This window comes from Buceros rhinoceros, unplaced genomic scaffold (assembly GCF_000710305.1).
Source record: "Buceros rhinoceros silvestris isolate BGI_N320 unplaced genomic scaffold, ASM71030v1 scaffold46906, whole genome shotgun sequence".
Lineage (NCBI taxonomy): Eukaryota > Metazoa > Chordata > Aves > Bucerotiformes > Bucerotidae > Buceros > Buceros rhinoceros.
Window position 1 is genome coordinate 1 of NW_010419029.1, and position 19306 is coordinate 19306.

A 19306-nucleotide genomic window follows, 5' to 3' on the forward strand; every position below is an offset into this window, starting at 1 on the left:
CTCAAACCGGGACAGCGTCTCAACATTTAATTTTGTATTGGAATTTAAAGTTTTGCTTCAATGCACATGATCTATATGTTTGCTCTAGGTCTAAAGATAGTATGTACCATGCCCTTGGGTACAGCACTATTTTAGTTATGCAAGCTGCTATGACGTTTGAACAGCAGGATATACAAATGGGAATTTCTACAATGAAGGAAGCGTTGCAAACCTGCCAAAGGTAAGCCCTAGTGGTGAATATTTACAAGTGTTCTTAGTAAGATAGCCCAACTGTCTGTATGCTTTCAAAGCAGGCTGTTGTCAGTATGATAGTGACCTAAATTTGAAAAGGTGAAGTAACTCTCTCTGTCCAGTTATTATTGGACCCAGATTTGCTGGGTCTGGGCGTGTGTAGTTAAATGGTTGGTTGGCTGTGTAGACCCACATGTAAGCTGACACTACATGATTGAAGTGCCTGAGCTATTTCAGCCTGTGACTTCTTGTTTTCCATGGGGACCAAAAATTTAAAAGCTCTATGAATTTTCATCATGAAGACATTCTTCATTTAGAAGTTGTTTCCAAAGGCGGACCCAATAGGATTAAGGTTGTACTGAAGTTTCTTCTAAAACCAAAGCAATTTAAAAAATATCATTATAAATGTGTTTATCTTACTTTAAAATTAAAGGGCTGTTATGCCTATCAAGAATGTTCTGAACATTTGCTTCTGGTCTTTCTTGGATACAACAATGTAGCAAAAATATAGCAGAAAACAGAAGTTATTAGTGACCTTTATTTTTTTTAATTAAAAGAGCTTAGAAAATGTGTTAAAGTGCTTAACAAGCCTCTGACAAAACTGGAAATGAGTGCTCTATTTTACTGTCCTGATTCTTCATCATATTGGTTAGGCCATGATTTATCATGAATGATCTCTGAAGGAATGACTTCCACATATTTTTAGGTTAGGCATTTAACATCACCTTAGCAATGACTAACAAAAGAAAAGGAAGCAGGACAAAATTATCAGATACTAATGGAGGGAAATAAAGGGTCAGCAGTTTCTGCTCTTTCAGGTGTGCTACCAATTCACATTTTTATCTGAACTGTGGTGTTGTTTAGATGCATCTTTTTACTTTAGATAGTTTCAGTAAGGGTCTCCGTCTCTGCAGGATACAGACTTTTATGTGTAGAGTGCTCTGTCACAAAACTCATAAAAATGCAAGATACAGGCAATCAAACACTCAAGTGAAGAACTGCCCGAACCACATGTGTCTTAACTGACCCATTTTTTTTTTTGTGCATGCGTTACTTTAACCTGTAGTGTCATAACCTTGTTATTGGGATCCCGTGCTTTTCAATGTGCAGCCTAGTGTAAACAATGGTGAGCTAATTCTCAGTATTTATGATTAATGACTTCCTGGCTTGTGAAGTACATTCTTTTTCTTCGTACTTCGGCTTCTTCATAGACCTGAGTTGTTTGTAAATCACAAATTCATTTTTGAATGCTGTACTAAAATAACATAGCAATTTATAACATGGACAGTTGACATTTGTTGAAAGTAAAATGTGTTCCTGTTTTGGCATCGTATCTGGCATAAACCACTATGAAATACTGAAGTGTTTATGTTTTCATCTGTGTTGAAAACAGAGCTCCTTTTTAATTTTCATTCTAATTCAGAGTGGAAGTTGAAGAAATGGAAAAAAGTACTTTGTAAAACTTTGAAGTCCAGTTCAAGTGCCTTGCCCAGTGTCAGAGAGACCTCTGCAGTTGATGGGTGGAAGTGGGGTGGAAGCAATTGTACACCTAAAGTAGATTACATGCATGCTTGCAATGTCGGTTAAGGCTGGATAGGCTTCTGAGCCTAGATGCATACCAGCGGCTATAATTAAACTACTCCAAAAAATTGCAACTATTGGCAAATCAGCACTGTGCTAAGAATGTCTATAAATTGTGGTTGGAAATGGTTAAGAATTGTAGATAATTAACTTCAAGTTCATGTTGAAATGTCACTTATGCTGTGTGTGTTTTGTTTCTTCCACATAAAATTGATTCAGATTCAGGAAAAGAAGCACAGTGGTGGAATCCTTGTCCAATCTAGTTTCTAAACAGTCAGTGGATCAGTTGAGTGAAGGTAAGTGGTTTATAATACAATAAAAACAACAAAGTGAGAAAAAGCTCAAAAACACTCTACCAATGTCACCAATATGCTTAAATCTGTAACTTGACTAGTGTCTTACAGTAAAAAACCCAAACAAACCACCTTTATGGTGGTTTTTGGTTTTGTTCTTTAATTTTAAAGCAAAGCTGCTAAAATGAGGGATTAAAACTAATTTTTTTTGGCTCTGAGCATGCATGAATTAAGAAAGGAATGCCTTTCACAACACATTGTAGGACTGCAGAGATACTTAATTTTTTTTACTTAAGACAGCTCCCAGAATTTTAAAAATCATTGATGCTGTGGAATACATCCGTATCATCAGTTGTATTAGAATTTGAATATAGTAACAAGTTTTGTGTTTGTCTGTTTTGGCTAAAGGTTTTTTGGGAAGTGGTATTAGTACATTGTTCATGACTCTGAAAATGCTCATCTCCTGTTTCTGATTCGGACAGAATCAAGTATGCATTTTTTTCTAACCTGACACAAAAGAGTCCTGTTTAATACTGGACACTTCAAACTCACCACATGTGCATTGTACATACAGCAGCCTTGTGCATGTGGCTGGTCTTGCAGCGTGAATGCAGAGTAACTTGTGTCACGTGTGCTAAGTCGAATGTACTCTAGTGCTGCATGAGGACAGAAAGTCTGCCCAGGTCTTTCGGTTTCCTGAGGAAAGCTTAGTGAAAACCTGTTCATAATGTCTTACTGACCTTAGGAAAAGCCTAAGCCACAGTGTTACCATTCATCTGTAAAAAGATTTTCTAAGACATGGAGGGAGGGTTGGAAGACCTAGTTGCTGTAGGCTGTTACTTAAACGGAGGATCAATGGAAAGTACGGCAGATCATCCACCAGAATGACAAGTAGCTTTTGTTCTAGGTTGAACCTCTGGCAAGATGAAAGCTTTTGTCTGGGGAAAAGTGAAATAGAAGACTTCTACTGGGTTTTGTGTATTAACAGCTGCTGTTCAGCAATTAACCAAAACACCTGCGGCAGAATCTTGGGTTTTTTCTTTCTTTTCTTGGCAGCATTTTATTTGTTCCCTTGACCCCAAGGAGAGAATATTGACAGTAACTTTGCTGACAGTAAATAACTTTTCTTTCTTATCTAGAGGAAATGCATGCTGAAATCTGCTATGCTGAATGCTTACTACAGAAAGCAGCTCTCACTTTTGTGCAGGTAGAGTCCATTGTTTCTTTTAGATTTCTGTGTAGCAGTGTAATGGAAACATCTTAGTAATTGTAAAACATTGTTCCTGCAATAGATAAGGTATTTAGTAGTGAATGAATTTTATTTCATGGCAGTGATTGAAAGTACAGTAAATGCTGTGCTACCCAGCAGAATCCTCTCTTTGTTTATATGAATAACCAAAGATGTTACTGATACTTAGGAACCAGAACCCAAGGTATATTGCAGTCTCACACAGATGATATATTTAAATGACTTGCTTCACATCTGATAGTGTCCAGCACTTGTTTAAAAAGATGTTCCTGTATGAGGAAATGTCCTGTTTGAAAAATGCAAGTGGTTTTTTGCGTGAAAAGGATAGAATATTTTCCAGCTTACAAAACTTCAGCTGAAGCATTTGTCTCCAGTTCAGTATTACTCTCTCTTTGACGTGGTGTCAGGATCTGTATACTAATGGATAATTATAAAACAAGCATGCCTTAGCATTGCAGAGTTAATAATTCAGTTCACAGAAAGATCTGGTGTTAATACGGTCTGGTGCTTCTTGTTTAGCTTGTGGATCAGGGACTTCATACTTTCAAATGTTTTCAAATTAGATTTGAAATTTGATTCCTGAAAACAGGAGTTATTAGTCATACTCTTTTTACATATGTGTCTTAAAAGTGTTTAATGAATATGTTTTAGTTAGCGCCTTTCAGATATAAATTATGAGAACTACACAAGGCACAAAGATACTAAGACCAAATGGACCTAAAAAGAAGATTTGGCAAAGATTTACAAAGCATTTAACATAGTACTTTGTCCAGAAGTGTCAGGAAATGTTATTAATGGAATGCCAGGCTTTCCAATAACTGACTCTGTCCTGTACTAACCAAATGGAAGCAATCTTTTTTTCTGTTTCAAAGGTGGGATTTTTTTTTTAAGTGTGAAGAGAATTTTTAAACAGTTGAAGGACGTGAGTTTAGAACTGTGTAAAATTAAAAAAAAAACCCCTTAGAAACATACCGTCTTTAAAACAGCATCTTGCTATCCTTCATGTCAGAGATCGACTGCTATTAAGTATAATACCCTCCTCTGCTGATTGCTGTCATGCTCCGTATTTTTATCCTTGCCTGACCTTGATTCATCTGAAGATGATCATAATGAAAATTTAACCATTCAGAAAGAGGTAGCAAGAATGCTTGTACTAAAACACTTGCATTTACATTGTCAGTCTTGCAGACAAAACAATTGAGGTCTTAAGAAATGGTGACCCTTTTATGGATGCCAGAATTTCCTTTGGTTGATGATTCTGAGGCATTTTTGCTGTGCTTTCTCGTTTTCCCCATCATATATGCTGTTCCCAAGTATTTAAATGTGCATTTCTGAAATGCGTGACCATGTTCCCCTTCTGTGTGAATTCTAAGAGGAAAAATTCTGTCCTGGTGAACTGTTAACTGTCTTGTTTTTCAGGAATTTATTATTGATGGCTAATACATTGTGGCATTACTTTGATTTTTCTAGAGAATAATAAGCACATATGTTGGGTAGTACATGTGGTTACTGTTGATCAGAGATAGGAATTGAGCTTTGTAGGGGATTCTCTGGTTTTGTGTTCTGCTACGTTCTGGGCTCACTTGAATTGGCATTTCAAAACTTTCTAAAGAAAGTTCCTACAGCACCATCTGGTGGAGAGTTTTCTTGTTTCATTTAGATGCATTGGAAATTCTCTTAAAAGTATCTGACTTTTTTTTCACCCCCCTCTTAAGTTTTAAAATTTGTATCATGCACTACAGAGCTGTTTCCCTGACAAGTTAAACCAAGAGTTAACCTTAGTCTTGGAGATGATTCTAATAACTGAAAAGCATTTATAGTGTTTTCAATGACTTTCTAAGTTACAAATAAATGTATCAGGAAGATTTTAATGTATTTGTTATATGTAATAGCTGAATGCACGTTTTTGTGCAATTAATTTATTTTCTTTCAGGATGAAAATATGATCAACTTTATCAAAGGTGGCCTCAAAATTAGGACGAGTTACCAAATATACAAGTAAGCCATTAGAAAACACTTAGATTCAATGTTGGTATAAGCAAGTGCAGTTATATTAATGTCTCCAAAATATTTTTTATATTGTTGTAATCATTATACTTCATATAATTTCTAAGTCATATTTCCCCTTCCCTTCTTTTTTTTTTTTTTTTTTTTTTTTTTTTTTTTTTTTTTTTTTTTTTTTTTTTCCCCTGCATCAAAAGAGAATGTCATCAGGTGCTACAGATGACTCAGGGGAACAAAAGCAAAAATGAAACTTTTTACCAGTTTGAAGGAGGAGTGAAACTTGGAATCGGAGCATTCAACTTGGTATGACTTTTTCAGACTACAGAAAGGCCATTGGGATAATTCTTCAGGATTCTTTCTTTGCAGAGACTAGACTGTAATCCTGTGTTAAAAATTGCACAGGCTATGAAGGTTTTCTGCAATATGTACAGAGCAGCAGCTTTTTGCATGCATGGCTTCTAGAATCTTTCTACTATTTTTTTTTCTGAATTGTGTTTAATTCTCTCGGACTACTTTATGTCTGTGTTTCTTAAGAGGAAAAGCAGCCACATCTACCTGTGTGTACCAGGAATTTTTAAGATGCTTATGCTGTTGGTTACAGGATACCTGGGGTGATTTTTTTATTCTAACACCCCCATCTATACCATTCTTTTGCTTCAGGGGCATGTGTAGATTGACATAGATGATTACAAATTCGGAAGAATGAGCAATAGTTTACTGAGTCTGTGCAAACGAAAACTGGGTACATCCAAGTGTTTTTCATCCAATTTACTACAGTTGCCTTTTCACATTTGTGGCAATGGTGGGAGTTGATTTCTGCTGGTATGTTAATTTCTGTACCATTCTAGACTGGAGCTGGCCAGTTCTGGTCAGAACAAGTCAGGTCTGTCTGCACCTGCCAGTCTTTAAAACACAAGCAACTGGTAGATGTCTGTGTTCATAAGTGCTCTGAGTGTCCCTTTTCTGCGTGAAATCTCAGTAGGAATCTTAACAGAAGTCTCTGCAGAGTGCATTAGGATGAATAGACCTTTGAAAAACAAACTTCAAAGAGACCTTTTTGTAATGCTCGTTGAAAAGGTGGTTGTGATCTTTGTAAGTTTTCTTTTATGTAGAATGTGGAGAACACAGTTACAAGGGCAACAAAAAGGGCATGTAATGGAGGGCTGAAGGATGATAAACTAGCGTTTCTAAAACAAGTATGCTTGCTGGGCTGTTGATTCAGTGCTTCTACAGTAGAAACAAGTAGTACTACCATTGTGTCACTTGATTTGGAGTAAAGGAAGATGACAATTGTAGATTTTAAGTACTACCAAAAGAGATAATACTTCTACTCAAAATGACCCACAATTTTCAAACAATTCTGATCAGCTGAAGAGAGAAAAACCTGTCAATATCTTAAGAAGCACAGCTGGACTCTGTCTTCCTGTTTCCATACCAGATGAACAGCAGAAGTCTTAAGTTTTGCTGAAGCTCCGTATTGATGATCATGCATGTCCATTTTAGAGTTCTTCTGTGTTTTACTTTTTCACTAATGTGCAATGGCATTTAATATAGTAGTTGGCATTTTTGGATCAAGTTTATAATGTTTGGGGTTTTTTTTTAAGCATATATAAGTTTTTATTTATCTTATTTTTGTTTGAAATGTATTTCAGATGCTGTCACTTTTACCAGGAAGGATCCTCCGGCTTCTAGAATTTATTGGATTTTCTGGCAATAGGGTATTGGATCTGATATTTGTTATTTTTAAATTAGTTTTCTCTCAGATAAAGGCTGGATGGATTTAATGTCATATATTTCATACTAACTATGTTGTTGAGCAATATTTTAGTGTTCTTAAAAAGATGAAAATTGGACTAGATAATGCAGGCATAAAAGCACATATAGTGATATCCTGGTCTTGGATAACCATGGGAAATGACCAGACTGCTTCAGAGGAGGTTTTCAAGCTGCAGTTTCCTTTCCTTTTGCTGATTCTTAAGGAGAGGTTATCAGATTTCTTTTCTAGCCTATACAGTCAGAAAGTAATGTTCTTCATATCATTAACTGAGAGGAGAGTCACAGTTCCACATTTTTGCACCCACAATTCCTAGGCCATTTCTTTTGGAGAGGGAATTTCTGAAAATCATGTGTCACTGTGGAATCTCAGTACGTAAGTTTCTATGGATGAAGAAAGTAGTTTTTAATCCTGGGTTTACAAAAACAAAGCTATCCTTGTTTTGTAATTATCTTACAGCCCTTTAGAACTCTTTTTGGCATCTGTAAAAAATAAAAAATAACCCCCCCACACCCAAATCCAGCAGAACAACCCACAGAATTATACGTAACTAAACTTAAATTTATTAATGAGACAAAGAGTCACCATATGGTCTTACTGCTGTTAGTTTGTCCACAAATATGGTTCTGCTTATGTAAAATTAGACTTCAGTAGAGACCTGTTCATTCCGTTTCTTTCTGTGAAAGACATGGTTTGTAGTGAAGCTCTTCCATAACACACATATTTGCTCTGACTGAGAAGGCAATAAAAGCTGAAAGGAAAAGAGCAGGCAATTTTGGAGTATCACCCCATTTTTTGGTGTGGTGCCTGATATCTGTAACTCAAGTTGCTATGCAGTAAAGCTCCTGTTAAATTAGTATTTGTCTTGAGGCAAAACTTAACATCTGGTATGTTTCTGAAGAGCCCATGCTCTTGAGCAGGGAAGCTCTGAGCTTGTCTCAACAATCCCTCAAGCAGCCAAGCTGTCATGTAATAGGCATAAACTAGAAAGGATGAGAAAAACTTCCATGTGTTGAGAGCTGAATAATCCTCCATGAATCTGGATGCCTTTCCTCGGTGCACACTAATTCCACTGTAGTTTCCGGAAATGGTATCTAGAAGTCGGTGTGTCAACGGAGCAAATATTTTGATCAGAACCTCAAAGTACTGGCTGACTTGATGGAAGAGAATTGAAGATAATTAGAGGTTTTGGTGAGGGAAGACTCTTGCTGACAAGTAGCACTGGAACAGTTGAGAGAGGTTCTCACCAAACACAAGTTTAAAGACATTATTCTGAAAAGCTCATAACCAGAAAATAGTGTGGAAGGGATGTAGACCTGTGTGTCTGCATGGGCTGTGTGGTGTTCCCATTTCACCAGAGCACTGAAATTCTTGGGTAGTTTTATTCAGTTTTATCTTGTCCTTGCTGAGTGCTGTTAGCAGTGGCAGAACTGTTTTGGTAGAAGGTTCTGGAAGATCTGAGATAACAGTGCGAAATTATTAAATACTTGTATCTGAAAGGAAAACTAGATTTGGGGGAGCCAGAAACTATTAATAGTAACTCTGTATACTGGTAGTTAATTCTGCATGTGTTTGTGATGTTTCTTAGGAGTTGGGCCTCTGTCAACTACGGGAAGGCGCATCTGGCAGCAGTTTGAGGGCCATTCTGTGTACTTTCATCCTGTTGGTTTATCATACTTACGTCTCCTTAATCCTTGGTGAGACCCTCTGTGTAGCTGTTCAGTCATGCTACACATTATGATAGATACTGTGATTTTTTTAATGGAATTTCAAAACTGTGGCAAATTAGCTTTGTAACAGGAGATTGCTGTGTGCCTAATTATGATCTGAAACAAATAGCTCTGACAAAGCTACATCTGCAGAAATAGCGAGGATAGATACCATTATAACAATGTCTTGTTCCATTTGCAGGGCTGTCTCAACATGCAACAGCAAAATATCACAAAACACTTTTAAGTTCAGACAAGTTCTTATTGATAAATAACTGTCAGATATTTTGAAAACTATCTCAGGAAAAAGTCTGGACTACTCCCAGACAATTTATTTGGAAGCTCAAACATGTAGAGAATTAATCGCTTTTGCCACGTGGGGCTAAAAGTCACCATTAATTCTGTATGCATCTTTGACATGTATTTTCACATTCTTTAGTTTGGAAGTATTTTAGTTACATGTCCCTCAGGCTCATCAGGAAATTAAGGAGAACTTCATGTCTTTCAGTATCACCTGTATTTCATTACTGAGCTCAAAACTGGGAAAGGAGGCAGCTGAGGAATGTTTTCCTAACTTGGTAAAGCAATTAAAGGGACTTAAAAATGCAACTAGGATCTGTAATGGAACAGTTTAAAGAATATTCGTATATTCTGCTTTTACTTACAGTCTTTTACTATCTTAAGAGCAGTTAGCACCTTCAGGACAAGAATTCATTTTTATAGAAACACAATATGTTGAAATAATTCTGGTTTTGCATAAAAGCAGTCATCCATTAATCTACTCAAGCTATAGTATTATTTGGAAACCAGATCTTAATTTATGAAACTCATTTCTTTAAGTACATTGAAGTTGGTTTGTTATGTTTCCTAGGTACAGGGGAAGCCAACCTTCAGGAAGCAGAGAGTCTCCTTGAACCCTACCTTCAGAAATTTCCAAACGTGTGTATTCTTAATAAATTTTATAACAGCAGTGTACTTTCCTAAGCTTTAAATAGTAACTGGGTATTTTTCTCATCTTCTTTCAAGGGTTCCATTATTCTATTTTATGCTGCCAGAATAGACATACTGAAAGGAAATTTTGAAAAGGTATATCAGTTTTTTTTCTTTTTAAGGTTTTTATTTGTTCACTGTTCAAATTGGGGAAAAAATATCTTCATCTAAGTAATGATAATTATGACTGTGATAATGGTAAACTGATAATTGTGCTCTTACCCCTTTACATGTTCAGTGTCAATGTTGATTTCAGCTCTCTTCTTTGAGTTGAGACTGAAAGGGAGGTTTATCTTATTTTACTAGTCAGGTGTTCTCCACTTGGGTGCTTGGAAAGAATTTGCTCTATAATTAGACATGGCTGTCATGTAGAGCTGTAACTGAGCCAATTTTCATCTCTGTTGCTTAACTACATTGCAGGCGCAGTTGAGGTTCCAAGAATGCATAGCTGCTCAGCAAGAGTGGAAACAAATTCATCATCTCTGTTACTGGGAACTGATGTGGTGCTACACCTTCCAGCAGAACTGGCTTCAAGCATATCGGTATGCAGACCTTCTCAGCAAAGAGAGCAGGTGGTCTAAGGTAAATGGGCAGGTGGACATTGTTACAATATAGAAGTAGCCTCTTCACAGTTAAATTTGCATTTTAATTCACTCAATTTCTTCTGAAAGCCCATCAGCAAAGGCACAGTGGCACTAAAACAGTAGTTTTAACTGGATGGTTAAGGAGGAATTTTTGTTTCGTGTTTTGTTTTGTGCTTCAGCCCCTCTAAAAACAAGTGCTTACCGGGGTTGTGAAAAAGAAGAGGGAGAGGAAAACTTGCATCTCAAGTCACGTTCTAACACTCAGTAATAAAACTTGGCTGAAGAAACTGTGTTTGTGAGTTAATTATAAACAGGAGAGAGCACACCTATTCAGCAGATGAAATGAAAGGCTGCTGGAGACAGGGTTTCATGAGAAAATTTGGGGTATCTACCTTTTCCTTATAAAACTGTTTCTCGAAGTCTGAACGAAGCACATTGTGCAAATAATTTTTGATACAACATTTTTATCTGTTCTTTTCTAGACTACTGATTTATTATTCTTATTGGAAGAGGGGATACATCCAATTCTTGACAAAAGAGGATGAGAATAGTATATTCAGCATGAAGTGCAAATGTTTTGAATAGAATTATGGATATTTCTTTTTTCTCTGCAAAGCCCAGTTGCTGAATTTACCTTGAATCAGTACTCAGATAATTTCTTCTGTTTTTTTCAGGCAAAACAGATATGTAACAGATCCTATAATAACAGTAATGGACTTTAGAATAAAATTTCTTTATCAGTGATTTGCATAATAAATTGTCCTGTCCTTTACAGGAGATACCTTAAGCATTCTGACTAACTTATTTAGAATATCAATAAATACGTTGAAAATAAAATAATAGCATAAATTATGTAACAAAGAAAATGCTACGATTCTGTATTTCCACCTGCCTGAGAATTACTGAAAACACTTCACAGCAGCAAGTGGTGTGAGAGTATAAGTCAGTTTATTGACTGAATGCAGCAAATCAGATGTGGTAATATTTTGCTGTTTCTTTTTGAAATAGGCAATATATGTATTCCAGAAGGCAGCGATTCTATGTATGCTTCCAGAGGATGATTTGAAAACGACTGGAGAGGACATTGTATCCTTATTTAGGTAAACATTTTAAAAAGCCACTAGATGTGCATGTTTTTGCCCACATATAAGCTTTTTTACTTGACTGATACCTTTGTCTTCTGTGACTTACCTCCTACATATAAACATTAACTTTTCAGTTTTTCTCTTTGCTTCTACCATCAGAGTATTTAAAAGGCTGCTTTTATGAACAAAAAATATGTCCTACAACTGCAGTCTAAGTGGTGTGGAACAATTTAAGATGTTGTGCTTCAGAGGTGAACAGCAAGTCTTACTGAATGAAATAAAATGAAATAAAAACTACACAAAGCAACATCTGTTCCCATTTTCTCTCCTTGTAGACAAGTAGATGGTCTAAAACAGAGAATTGCAGGAAAATCTATCCCAACTGAGAAGTTTGCAGTAAGGAAAGCTCGACGCTATGCAAGTCCTCAACCAGTGAAGCTGATATTACCTGCCTTGGTATTTATGCTTGCTTTCTTTTTGTCCTTTCCTAATAGAAAAGAAATAAGTATAATTCATTATAGAGGGAAAGAATAATACTATCAGATACTATGTGTCTGCATTCTAAAAATTATTTTATGAAAGAATTATTGCATTCATGCAATGCGATTTTTGTGAAATATACTAGGGGCTGAATCATACTACCAACTACTAGCGGTCCAAAAGCAGAGGCAGATTTTTCACGTGGAAGCTCAGACATACAGAGAATGATTACTGTTGCCACACGAGGCTGAAAGTCACCTTTCGGCTAGAAACCTGCATGGATCTCTAGCATATTTGGTCACATTTAGTTTTGCAGGATTTCAGTCCTTCCCCTTGAGACTTACTGGGAAATTAAGGAGTACTTCAGCACTTTCTGTTCTAGAGGAAATGAAGAGGGGCAGTTTTGTTTGTTTTTTTTCTAATATTAAGTCTGAGCAAATGTCCAGAAGTTAATGATACTTTACTAACGCTATTCTAATTTCCCATGCTTTTAAGTTCAGGGTCATTAGTAGTGCACTGTGTTTATGTGTGCACAGCAATGATACCTTGCATATGGGTGCACTAAAATTTTTGTGCACGGATAATTTAGCACTAACTGAAGATGAAAAATATAAGTTGAGAATGAATTTCTTATGTTAAATCTTATTGATACAGAAAGAGGTGTCCAAAGAAAATTAATTTGTCGGGTTTAAAATTCATTGCATACTCAATTACGTATAAAGACCGAAGTAATATAGTTGTCTTGGGTTTGTACAGCCCAGTGCTATTCAGTTGTGAGTAAAGACCTTTGGTCTTGCTGTCAAATCCAGTATAGGAGTTTATAGTGTCAATAACATTGTTTCATACTTTGAGAGACTCTTTTTTTTTTTTCCGCCCTCTGAAAACCCACATAGTTAACAGCACAAATGTAAGCAGAAATATTTCAACAATGTATTGTAGCATCTTCAGAATGACATCAGGCTTCAGATTTCAGAGGTGTAATTACAATTCAAATACAGCAGAACAAATGATGCTCTTGTGTTTACAATGTAGTAATATTTAGTGCATCAACACAAGCATATTGCTGACTATCCTACTGAAGCATCTGGGAAGCTTTGTGCCAGGGTCTACCTTGATTTTTTTTGTTGTTTTTTAAATAAGATTTTGTGGCAATTACATTGGAAGTATGTGTTGGATGCATGTACTCAAACCATGTTTTTATCCAGGAAGTCTTATCTACTTTCAGTGTTGCTCCATAAAGAAGGTAACAACCTGTAGGTTATAGCATCAATATATAAACACAAGCATGACTGTATGTTTGGATGCACACAGACATATACTTTATATACATGCACACACCCACAAATAAATGCAAAAATTTTGTCTCTAATCCTTTCAACTGCTTCTTTAATTCATATAGCAGAGGCCACAAGTTGAACCTAAAATATCCAGTTTTGCTGATGTGTTATATGGGTGATAGTAAACTATCATATGATAAAATCTGTCCAGTTTTGGTTTTATCTATGAAAATACATGATAGAATCCATTAAAAATGTACCGAAACATCCAAAACGTAGGAAGACAAGGTAAGTTTGCCCACACACATTCAGTGTCATTTTGCCTACCCTATGCCCAGGTACACTTACGCAACTTGAATGAAATGATTCCTAAGGCAAGTGTGTCTGTCTTTATAAACTTTCATGTTACTAACAGAATGTCCAGTACTCGTTGTGGGTGGTTATTTGAAGTTGTTCAGATGCTTTTATTCATGGGCTTTTCAACAGTGAATGTTTTGACTTTGAAACCTTTAATATTGTTAAAACCAAGTTTTTGGAGGCAGTATTTTTATGTACTCAAAATGTTCCCTAACAACCTCCCTAGGAATTCTCTTTAGTTAAATATTTATGAAACTCAGTTGGTTTATTTGGTGGCGTTTTTTGGTTTTGTTTTTTTTTTTTGCTTGTTTGTTTTTTAGGAAATGATGTATGTCTGGAATGGCTTTGCAATTGTGGGCAAAAGAGCAGACCTCACTGAAAACTTACTGGTAACAATTGAAAAAGAAGAAACTGCTCTACAAAATGAAACTAGTAAGTGATCTGTTAAGGTGGAATTAATAAGCTGGTAAGAAATGCTGACATTTTTCTTTGCTTCTGTCTATGCATGTTCTGTGAGCTAACATTGACTCTGGCAATGTGCGATTAAATCTGAGTATGGAAATTTGGATCCATGTGAAAGTTAGCTGTGATTTTTTAATATGTTCTTTACCCAGTTTGATTAATGCTGCAGAAGAGGATGTGAGGTTATTAATTACAGAATTTAACTAAGTCTTACTAAGAGATTCCAGTCTCAGAACATTCTTGGAGTGTAGTCTGCTAATTTCTTAAATGTCTGAAAAATATTTTTTCTGAACCAATTTACATTACACTTCACTATAGAGGACATACACCGAGCGGAGTATGACTCAATGTAAAGGAAATAATGAAGTGCATACAGGTTTGGTTTTTTACTTTCTGACAAAAACCCCCATGTTAGCTAGTTGTAAAATAAAGCATTCTTAACAAATAAACTTCAACTGTGGTTTTAGATCTTGATGTACTTGAAACGTTCAGGGTGATGTTTAGAGAATCAGTCTGTGTTTTTTTCCTAAAGGAACTTAAGTTCCATTATTACAACAAGTTCACTGCAGAACTACCTGGCTTTACCACGTTTAAACAGGGGGGTATACTGTCATCCTGTCACATAAACTTCTCTTTTGAGTTCTTCTAGAACTTCTTCTATCCTTTTGCACATGACACTTCTTTTAATTATATTTTACTAAAAATATTTTCTATTGAACACAGATTTTAATCACGCTTAGCAACCATTTAGCAAGTCAGTTTTGCCATGTGATTAAAAGATTAATTATGAAATGTAACAGTACATCTGATTTACATTTAAACTGAGGTGATGCATCAGAAGTTATATGAGGACATACAAGTAATGCATAGTGGTAAAATCTGGATGCTATAATGAACTAAATGAGAGTAGCTTGCAAGGCCAAGACTCAGCTGGGTCCCTTAACCTTTTTTATGCCATTCTTCCCATTTCTGCAGAATTAGTTGTATGCCTCTTGAACCTCAAGTCTGTTTCCTTTTTTTTGTTGTAGTATTAAAAACAGAATGTAGCAATATGCAAGACATCTGCAAATAAACTAATGTTCTCATGAGTTCTGCACGGAGGGTTCTGGCAGAAGCTGTAGGGAATGCGGTGCTGTATCAGGCAGAGGCTTGTACTGTGAGTGGTAATCAGCTCAGTAAATTTCCTGTTGTTTTGCTAAGCAGAGATGCACAAGTTACCAAAATAAAAGGAACGTAAATAAACCCAGTATGTTTTTCTTATGGAAATACGCAGTTTACAAATAGGATGTAATCTGGAAGCATATTTGGGTTTTATGCTTTCTGTATCTTACTTAGTAATAACTGCAGTTCAAAAGTCATTTTGTTTGGAACTTTGCTGTGGGCCTGGCTAGCTTTTAAAGGTATGGACTCAGACAAGATGAAGACTCTTGATTACCAGAATTGCTGCTGAATTGAGACTCAAAGAAAGTGATTAAGGCTATTAGCAGAGTGTGGCAGGGATACAATGTTATTTTAAGAGACAGTTGTCAGTACTAGACAGCTTTAAAGGACTGCTAAGGTGCTGTAAAAAAGTGTGTCAATTATACACAAAGGTCATTCAGGGATTGAGACTTCTTAGGAGAGAGCTGTTCATACTGCATTCAGTTCAAGTGAACAGGCGCAGTAAGGATTCTGTCAAGGATTGAAAGTGGGTTTAATTAGATGGAGCTGAAAACAGAGATGGTAGAAGGAACAGATGCAGGACATTAACAATTATTTTTCTGTCCTCAAGATTTCTAGAAATCTTTTCCCCCACAGCTTTGTCATCTCCAAGATGTAAACAAGGAATTTGTAACTTCAAGAAAAAAACTTAATTTCGTTTGTGTTTTATAATCCTGATAATGATATTTCCTTTGTTACACAGAACTTCAGGAAGATGTTCTCTCACATTTATTGCAAGGCTGTCTATATTACATAGGTCCGTCATTTACTGTCAGTGTTTTGGCATAAGAGCTTTTTTTCTTGTGGGAAATACCAGGAGATACTAGTTGAAGTTGTTAAAAGACTGGCGAGCTTTTACTGACATCAGTGCTTGCCCCCAGTAATTTCCATGAATGAGTCCTTTAGGAGATAGTCACATGGATATAATACCTTAGCCTAGCAAAACAGGATAGCGGAAATGCAAAATACTACCCTCTGCACTTCTACCTGTCACTAAAAGTGCAGTCTGTCAGTTACTATCTACTGAGACTCTCTGGGTTTAAACACAGATAGAAATAAGCCTGAATGTAGTGGCAAAGCACTTTGCTGAATCCTAAGATGCTTTAGTCTTGCATGTTTCAGAGCTGTTTATGTAGGATTTTTTTGGCAGACTATTAAAAAAATTAATGTGACCTTAGAGAGCTGGTAATGAGTTGTAAACAACATGTTCTGAAGGGAGAGTGTTTTGCCTTCTGAATTGTTAATGTATGTGCTGCCATCTGTCTGTCCATATGTGTTTCCTTCCTTTTCCTTCCCTGCACCCAGAAAATGCTATAAACCAAGGCAACTAGAAAAGGCCCCTACTCATTAAAGTTACGTTTCTGGATCGCTTCACAAAACCTTTTCCATCTGGTATTTTTAGTCCTATTGAGGATAAATTGAATTTTCAAATGTTATATGCTACTAGTAAAGCTTCTTAATCATTAGAGGTAATGGGAATACTAATAAACATGGTTTCTTGAATTTGTAATGCCAAGTAATGCTTCTGAAAAGTTCTGCAGGGTGTAGTCTTAGCATGTTCTTGTGCTTTTCATGTTCCTGGTGCTCCTGGAGGTCTGCCACTGTTGCGCAACAGGGGAAACTATTAAGAAAATGTAGTGCGAAGGATGTTTCAGTCTCACTATGGGTTTTGCTTCCTGTTTTAGATGTTACAAATACAGAAATCTTTAACTGATGCCAGTTTATGCTTGCTTTGTACTGACTTCCACATACAGAAGGCTGGCAAGCATCTGGATGATCCAATTCCTTCTTATTTCTTCTTAGCCTGTGTCTTTAAAGAGAAAGATACAGATGTTATGCACACGTCTTCTGTAATAGGCAGTATTTAAAATTGTGTCTGAAGGTTATGTGTGTTTTGAGGTAGCATGGTCCTGAGTCTGGATGAGTGCTCCCTACTGCAGTATCCGATTTTCCTTTTCATGATGTCTTCAAATGCTTTGATATATCTTGCTTTTACTTTTAGATCACAGTGAATACTATACGGATGATGTGTGCATGTTGCAATTACTGAAAGGCCTCTGCCTGAAACACTTGGGAAGACTCATGCAAGCTGAACTGTGTTTCAGTAAAGTAATTCAAAGGTAAAAAAATCTGAACAGACTTTAAACCTGTGTATTTTGTAGCCTTGGCTGATATTTCTGATACTCCTGTAGAAGCCATTATGTTAGAATTTTGAATAATTAAAGTGCAATGTGCTGTTTAGGAGCTGGAGTAGTTGGAGAGTGACAAAATTTTGCTACTATGTCTCTGTTGCAATGTAATATTAGATAGGTTTATATAAATGTGATGGTTTAGACCAAATAAATCAAACTAATGGGTTTTACGGAACTGTCAATATTAGTAAAGATAATTCACGTGAATGTCCTGTGGTTTTTTCAGAATTTAGTACTTCAGTAGTTAATACTTCTCAATATAGAGGAGAAATCATTGCTGTTGATTATGTCAGTTGAAAACTTGAATTTCATGAGTTAATGGATTTAATCAAACACTTTAGGCGTCAGATCCATATCTTCTCTAATTACTTTTCTTCATACAACATCAAGTCATGTACTGATTGTAGTTGTAAACTTCTTAGAATTTTTAGAGTAATTAGGCAGGAGAAGCAGTTTTTACACATGCAATTTTTCTAATACATTATTTAGAATAAATAATATTTAAGGAGAATTTATTACGTGTATTTCTGTTGCTCGTTATCATTTCTTGCCATTTGCCTTCTCTTGCTATTTCTAAGGTCCTAAGTGAGTTTATTCAAGCGTGTTGCAAGTTACAGGGCAGTGGTTGCAAGTTAAAGGAATGCTGTTCCTGAAAATCTTATTCCAAAGATAGTTGACACAGTGGAGGCTTTTAGAGTTGAGACATCTCGAAAATCTTCAGACAACCCATCTTCATAAAGCAGATTTTGCGTGCAGAGGAGTAGACATTTTCTGGGAAACTAAATATCACATTCTGGTCAGCTTCACTCTACATTTCGTAGGCTGCTACAGTGCATTAAGACTGTTTATCGCATAAGCAGTCTCCCTGCTTTAAGACACGCTTTCTGTGCATCAAAGCTTATCTTGGTTGATGAGGTGCCTCTTTAGAAGCCTTCGTCTTGAAATGCTGAGAGCTTTTTGTTCTGCAATATTGGTTGATGTCATTCTCCCAGATAAGAATCAAAGAGTTTATTGTAAAAGACACGGGAAAGGACAAGGTACACGATGGATTCTTCACCTTGCTCTGTAGTGGGAATACCAGCTTTCAGGATTTGTAGATCATGGCACCTGTAGGAAAGTCTGGAACAAGCAGGATGATATTAGAGGAGGGTCAGGTTAGGAAAAGTGTGGACAGGCCAGACGTACATTTGTCCATGGCAACTGTACATGCTTCAGTACTTAGAACACTGGCATATATCCACGAGTGCTGAGGCAGCCAGCCGATGTCATTGTGAAATGCAGTTATCTTTGAAAGATCTTGATAATTTGGAAAAGTTCCTGAGGACCAGAAGAAAGCAAATGACACCCCTACCTTCAAGAAAGTAAAAAAGGAGGATCTGGGAAACTGGAGACTTCTCATCAGTCCTTGGGAAGGTGGAATAAATAATTCTGGAAATCATTTCCAAAAGCACAAAGGTGATCAGGAGTAGTCAGCATAGATTTATGAAGGGCAAGTCATGTTTAACAATCTTTATAGTCTTCTACAATGAGGTTACTGGCTCAGTGGATGAGGGGACAGCAGTGGATGTTCTTTATGATGAGTTTAGAAAGATCTTTCACACTGTCTCCCACGGTGTCATCACAGACGAACTGATGACGTCTGAAGCAGATAAGTGGGTAGTGAGGTGGATTGAAAACTGACTAAACTGAGTTCAGAAGGATGTGATCAGCAGCATGAAGTCAGATGGAGATCAGTCACCAGTAGAATAATGCAGGGTTTGCTGCTTGGACCAGTTTTAACTTCTTCATTAGGGACCTGGATGATGGGACAGAATGCAACCTCAGCAAATGTGCGGTTC

The 19306-nt window shown here is 36.5% G+C and overlaps 1 protein-coding gene across 1 annotated transcript in view; it reads left to right on the forward strand.

Annotated features, from left to right (window-relative positions):
* Window positions 1-89: 89 nt before the first annotated feature.
* TTC39B (tetratricopeptide repeat domain 39B) overlaps window positions 90-19306 on the forward strand; it is a 21792-nt gene continuing 2575 nt past the window's right edge. The window contains exons 1-14 of the mRNA XM_010138733.1: window positions 90-220; window positions 2032-2108; window positions 3245-3312; window positions 5288-5352; window positions 5556-5661; window positions 7011-7076; window positions 8721-8829; window positions 9713-9780; window positions 9868-9927; window positions 10252-10413; window positions 11424-11515; window positions 11836-11956; window positions 13935-14046; window positions 17279-17396. Coding sequence (XP_010137035.1) covers window positions 102-220; window positions 2032-2108; window positions 3245-3312; window positions 5288-5352; window positions 5556-5661; window positions 7011-7076; window positions 8721-8829; window positions 9713-9780; window positions 9868-9927; window positions 10252-10413; window positions 11424-11515; window positions 11836-11956; window positions 13935-14046; window positions 17279-17396 — 1343 coding nt within the window. The 5' untranslated portion in view covers window positions 90-101. The remainder of the gene's footprint in view (window positions 221-2031; window positions 2109-3244; window positions 3313-5287; window positions 5353-5555; window positions 5662-7010; window positions 7077-8720; window positions 8830-9712; window positions 9781-9867; window positions 9928-10251; window positions 10414-11423; window positions 11516-11835; window positions 11957-13934; window positions 14047-17278; window positions 17397-19306) is intronic.